Genomic DNA, 6,000 nt, shown 5'->3' with positions numbered 1-6,000 from the left:
TTTCCAAATTGAAATTAGCAAAATAGAAACTTTATTTCAATATATAGGACCTAAAAGACAAGGAACACTATAATTAGTTTTTAACTAAAACAGTAAATTACATCTAAATTACTATCATAGTAAGCAAAAAGTAAAATTCAAAAGTTACAGGTTTAACGACTAAAGACTAAGGGTTTATCTGTTAGCAGCTTAATAAGTTTAATGAAATTAACAGCTTATTCGGTCAACTATGCATGATTGTTTCGTAGTGGCTTAATGATATAGAAAATGACTTATCCAGTAAACTTCTATGAGCTCTATATAGAAAGCCAAGGTTTTTTTTTTTCAAAACATGTCCCTTCCAACTAAAAAAATGCTTATTACATATGCAGAAAAACTCTCATAAGCAAAAACTTTTCCAACTTATATAAACATATTACTTCATACAGACAACTTTATACAAACAAGAAATTTTCCAACTTTCCAACTTTTTCCAACGATGTGCATTAAGTATTCATCACTATTAGGCCATGCCCTTGTTTTTATAGTTAAAGCTCAACTGTCCAATTCCAAATTATTATACCTAAAAATAGTAATAAATGACAAATTGATGCCCCTTTGGCTTTGATGCCCTGTGCGGCCGCACAGGCTGCACGTGGCCAGGGCCGGCCTTGACTTTAGACCATTAGATCTTTAGTTTATAAAGTTGATCGATGAACATAAATTAGTCTCACGGGTCTCACGAAAAACTCTTGGTCTCACGTGAACCCAACCCTATATATGTGTGTGTGTGTATATATATATATATATATATATATATCGTGTTCTCTAAAAGTTTCGAGAACACATATTTTCCCTTTTTCGTTCATAAAAAAAGGTTTCGAAAACACACAGCTTTAGAATGTATGATGAGACACAACATTCAGAATGGTCATTCAATATCAATATTTGTGTTCAGACTCCAAATTTCAGGAAACAAAAAATTTTACAAGAAAAAAAAATTACTCTCCAAGAAGCAAAGACACATAAAAGCATTAAGACTTTATTTTTAATCAAATAAGCCATTTTTTTGGAGATGGATGACCAAAGAATTCGAGACCAGCAATCGACATCCGCCGTTCTCAAGCCGTACAAGCCGTAACCGGAGCAATATTACGTTGTTTCGACGAACTGTATTTCCTCGTGATGAATCTGCAATTCAGACACCGATTCGTTTAGTACAAAAAAGTCGATAAAATAACGAGTAATTAACACAAATGAATCGAGTTCATGCACTTGCCTGAAGAAATCTCTCCATAGGAGCTCATACATCAACCAGTTCATCCCACCATCACCGTCTTTTCCGGCGGAAACCGTTCTATATTTTACTCTTTTGGTTAATACCAATGGAATGCAAATCGTCGTAAACAACACCGCAAAATACATCAAAATGCAATGACGCTTGTCGTAGTTTAGTGTAACAAATAATTTTTTTACTCCATCAATGTAACGAGGTTTCAAAATTTCCTAATTTTTACGGGTCATTTAGGTATACGACCTTAAATGAGATTTTAATTAAATCCATGACCTCCTAACCGATTAAAAGAAAGTGGTTTCATGCTCGTCAGAACGCCATGGATTTAATTAAAATCTCATTAGAGGTTATATACCTAAATATCTTTATTTTTCATTTTTTTTGCCCATTTTGACCGGTAACTTGTTGATCTTGTAACATCTGATGACGTAGATATCAAGTTTATCATCCACGTCACAAAATGTTTAGGTTATCAATCAAAATAGGTATCTCAAAATAAGAAAAATTGAAAGTTACATTGATTGGGTAAAAAGAAAATTATTTGTTACATTAAATAAGACATACTAAGGGGTTAAATGCTTACTTGGTAAGTGCTTACCGGGTCACTTTACCTTATCGGATGAATATGACATGGATCAAGAATCTTACCCGGTAAGAGTGATGACAAGGACCGAGAGTCTTATTTAGTAAGTGAGAGTAACGACTCTTACCTACTAAACGTTTAGAGGATAAAAATGTTGCATACAATGCCGTTTTAATAGACTAAAATCTTACCAGGCAAGTTAAGTGAAAGTGTTGACTCTTACCGTAAGCGCTTACCAGGTAAGGATCAGGTAAACGGCCCTAAATAAAGCAATCTCATGAAAAGAAAAAGAATATTTGGGCATACCTAGAAGCAGATTTCTTCAACTCGTCAAACATGGAACGAGGAGAAAGACATCCCATTGCAAGCCACGGAGAGATTTTGCACGAGAAATTTGCGCCATAAATGCTATCGTTATTTCCATCTTTGGTTTCTTTGGGCGGTTGGGCTTGGCATTCGGCAGCAAACCTTTTAAGCCTTTGTAGTGCTTCGGTCTCACCTCCAACAAGGGGACCATTAGAAACCGGTTTAGCCTACGCAAAAGTAAATGATATCATCAAAATCTACGATTTTTAGCCCCATCATCTTCTAAGGGGCTGTTTGGCAATTGCTGAATGATTTGGTACATAATGATTAAGTGGTCAAATTGATTAAGAGGCTCTCATGATATAGTGCAAAATGAAATATAATTGTTTGGTAATTGTGTACAATGAAATTAGGGCTCTTAATGGTTAAGAGAGATACAGGATACAAAATCATTCAGAGGGTTTTAGAACAATTAAGAGACCGACTTTTTTTTTGCCAAACAAGATTCACCGATTCAGAAGTTGCTTCTTAATGAAACTATTAAGAGGTAAACAAACAACCACTAAATCAAGACACCTAATCTTACTAAGGGTATGTTTGTTAATAACTAAATGAGCTTGATGAGACTCGCAGCTTATTCGGTCAGCTATACTTTGATAGTGGCTCAATGATATAGAAAGTGGCTTATTCATTAAGATTCTAGGGGGAGGTTTATGCAATAAGCAAAGTTTTCCCAAACCTCCCCCTCCTAGCTAAAAAACACACTCCTTCCATCTATGAAAAAACCCTTCCAAACAAAAACCCTCACAACCCGTACAAACAGATTAATTCACACAACCTTTATCCATACACGACTTAGTGAAAAACCAACCAAACCACCCCTAACACTATGTTTCGCAAACTAGCTAATAAGCTAGTTGTTAGCCGATAAGCTAGCTAATAAACTAGTCATGTTTGGTAAAAACTGACTCATAAGCTAGATGACAGATATAAAATGACCTATTAAGAACATTAATCAGAAAAAAAGACCCTTATTGAAAAGCTACTTGAAGGAGTGTTTCAAAAAGCTAGCTACTACCATGGCCAACAAGAATCATAACTTCACTACTACGAAGAGCTAAAAGCATCCACCATTTTGGGGAAATATTGGTGTGAAGCAAACTGCTTTCTACATTAAACCATCCATGAAGTACAGCAAATACAAAAAAAATGGTGTTAAATGCATTCAGAATAAAACATATTCAACATGAATTTGGGAGGTACTATGTTTGAGGATGAAAACTCAAATGTGTACACTTAAGACCAGTATCTAGGTGATTTCGTAAAGATGGTTCCGTCATACAAACCAAACCACAAAACTCAGTATGTCCCACTCGAAAGCAGCACCTGGGGGGTTGGGATGTATCCAAACCTGACCTCCATCTCAAAAGCTAAAGCGGCAAAACGTAATTTGGTTGAGGGTTGGGAGATTTATGGCGAGGGGACGAGGAAGTTGTTAGAAAAAGGTAGAGTTGGCCAACAATGGCATGTTGTTGGAATGTGTGGAACCTTCCTCCAAAAGGGCCCTTCAGGAGAGAAAGAGGTTCCAACATATATTGAGAAGAATAAGTCCAAGTCTAGTCAATGTGGGACTCTAACAAGCACCCTCAAACGAAAGCTAGACGGGTACAAAATTGTCCAAGAGTGTCGAGAGGGGGCTAGACGAGTACATATTATCCTAGTGTAACACCCCAAAGCGCAAAGCAATAGGCTGGCCCAATAACTTCAAATCCAACTTAAAACCATGGTGGAAGTTATTGGTAGCCCACAACTTGAGGCTTATAAAGGAGCTCACAGATCTCATTTTCTATCTATGTGGGACGAGTTGTTACACCTAGAGTGTCGAGTGCCTAGAATGCTAGACGTCGACTCTAATACCATGTTAGAATATCTTAGGGAATGAAGTTGCCTTGACCAATAATCGGGTGTAATTCATGTTTCCAACCCAAAGGGGGTTTGCAGTTCAATGAAACGATGACCTTTTATAACTCGAGAACTTCAAAACCCACCATCATATGAACAAAAGATCGTCCCTTTTCTCCATAAAGACCATCAAAGAACACACCAAAATGCAGCAAGATCATACAATCAAACACAATTATCCAAATACTAAACAAAAAGATTGGTTTCTAACACAATCTCAACAAAATGTGTTAACAAGAATCCAAATTCATCAGAGTATGAACATCAAAATTTGTACCTGACTCATAGCAGCAGAAGGATTGAGACCCAAATCAACCAGAGATGGAATCTCACCAGGCTCAATATCACCACCAGATGGCAATCCCTTTAATTGAGCAAGAGCTTCAATTGTCTTCCTCACCTTTAAACCCTTAACTTTCTCCCTAAATCCACCATAATTTGTTGGCATTTCTTCCAATTTAAATGGCAGATCTTCAATATGATACAATGTACTTCCCCAAAAGTACTTAATCTCCACACCTTCATCTTTCAATCCCATTTCAATCTTTTCTTCACCTTTAACTTCATCATTAGACACTTCTCTATGAGCATAAACAGCCTCTGCCCCAACTTCTTTAACCAATTCAGCTAAAATGGTTTCTGGTTTTCCAATTCGAACTATAAGATCAGACCCTCTTGCCTGAAGATTCTTTCTCAAATCCGAAACCGATTCGATCAAAAAAGATGCTCGATGGGGGCCTGTTTTATCGAACCCAGATGAGGACTTCCCAAAATCTGTTGGATCAAAACAGTAAAGTGGTAAAACAGACATGGACTCATTATTGGCAGAAGTTAAAGATTCATTATCTTGAACACGAAGATCGTTACGGAACCAGACAACGGATGCACGGCGGAGACCGGCGGGGTTGGATGGGTCAGAGGGGCGGCGAGGGTTTAGGGGTAATGGGTTTTGAAGAGGGTTGGCAGAGACGGTGGATTTCAATAGGGATTTGGTGGGAAGGGTGGTGGTGGAGGAAAGAGAAAGGTTGAAAAGGGAGGAGATTTGAGATGGGATTTTGATAGTTGTAGGGATTTTGGGAGAAAAAGGTGAGATTTTTGGTGAAGAAATGAAGTGGGTAGGAAGGAGCTGAGGGAAAGAAAGGGTGATGGATGTAAAAGGAACAATGGGGAGGTGAGATTGGTGGTCGGACGGTGGTTTCCCCTCGGAGTTTTGAGAATCTTGAGGTTTAGGATCCATTTTTTCCGGTGACTGGAAAAGGGTTGGTGGTGGGGAGGTTGAAGATGATGGGTTTGAAATGAAGGCGGCTTCTATGGTGGTCTTTTGTGTTTCAAGGGTGATATGGTTTTAGCGTGGTTGGTAGGGAGGGGGTGGTAGGTGGGGGTTATGTAGTTGTCCAGTGACCTTTTACATGGCTTATTTTATATAATATTTTACTTAAATTTAATATAATATTTTGAATATTCTTACGAATTATTAGGAATATGTTCACACAAGAAGTCAAAATTTTTTATGAAAAAACGAGAAGTTTTAATATTATATATGATTATACGTATTATATATATATAAGTTTAATTATGTGTGATTGAACACATGTTGTGTCGATAATACATATATGATATTGAAATTTTTCGTATTATCGTAAAATGTTTAACTTCTCACATTATCATTAATTTTTAATTATACAGGATATAAATGTCAAAAAAAATATAAAAAACTAATAAAATGTCATTGAAGATAAAAAGATATAATTTTTGCATATATACCTCTCTCATTGAAGATGGTAGAAAAAAATAGTTTCATATACATCAAAAAGGTGCTATACACTCTTTCTTGTTTTATAAATTCGTGTTTTATAAATGATATATTAAAATATAT

General features: G+C 36.5%; 1 protein-coding gene across 1 annotated transcript; it reads right to left on the bottom strand.

Annotated features, from left to right (window-relative positions):
- Positions 1-889: 889 nt before the first annotated feature.
- LOC112518106 (blue-light photoreceptor PHR2-like) lies at positions 890-5,443 on the bottom strand. The gene is made up of 4 exons (XM_025125682.1): positions 4,402-5,443; positions 2,163-2,389; positions 1,259-1,336; positions 890-1,170 (listed from the first exon to the last, which is right to left on the bottom strand). The coding sequence occupies exons 1-4, from the start codon at positions 5,359-5,361 to the stop codon at positions 1,101-1,103; spliced, it is 1,335 nt and encodes a 444-aa protein (XP_024981450.1). The 5' UTR covers positions 5,362-5,443; the 3' UTR covers positions 890-1,100.
- Between the last annotated feature and the right edge of the window lie 557 nt (positions 5,444-6,000).

The sequence above is a fragment of the Cynara cardunculus genome, assembly GCF_001531365.2.
Source record: "Cynara cardunculus var. scolymus isolate 2C chromosome LG 9, CcrdV1, whole genome shotgun sequence".
NCBI lineage: Eukaryota > Viridiplantae > Streptophyta > Magnoliopsida > Asterales > Asteraceae > Cynara > Cynara cardunculus.
The sequence above is the reverse complement of the archived record's forward strand: the minus strand, read 5'-3'. Positions and strand labels throughout refer to the sequence as shown.

Coding starts and splice junctions, on each gene's coding strand:
- LOC112518106 (XM_025125682.1), bottom strand. CDS start 5,361: ATGGATCCTAAACCTCAAGATTCTCAAAACTCCGAGGGGAAACCACCG. Junction 2,390..4,401: donor CTTCTGCTGCTATGAGTCAG/GTACAAATTTTG, acceptor ACTTTTGCGTAG/GCTAAACCGGTTTCTAATGG. Junction 1,337..2,162: donor TTGAAGAAATCTGCTTCTAG/GTATGCCCAAAT, acceptor AGTAAAATATAG/AACGGTTTCCGCCGGAAAAG.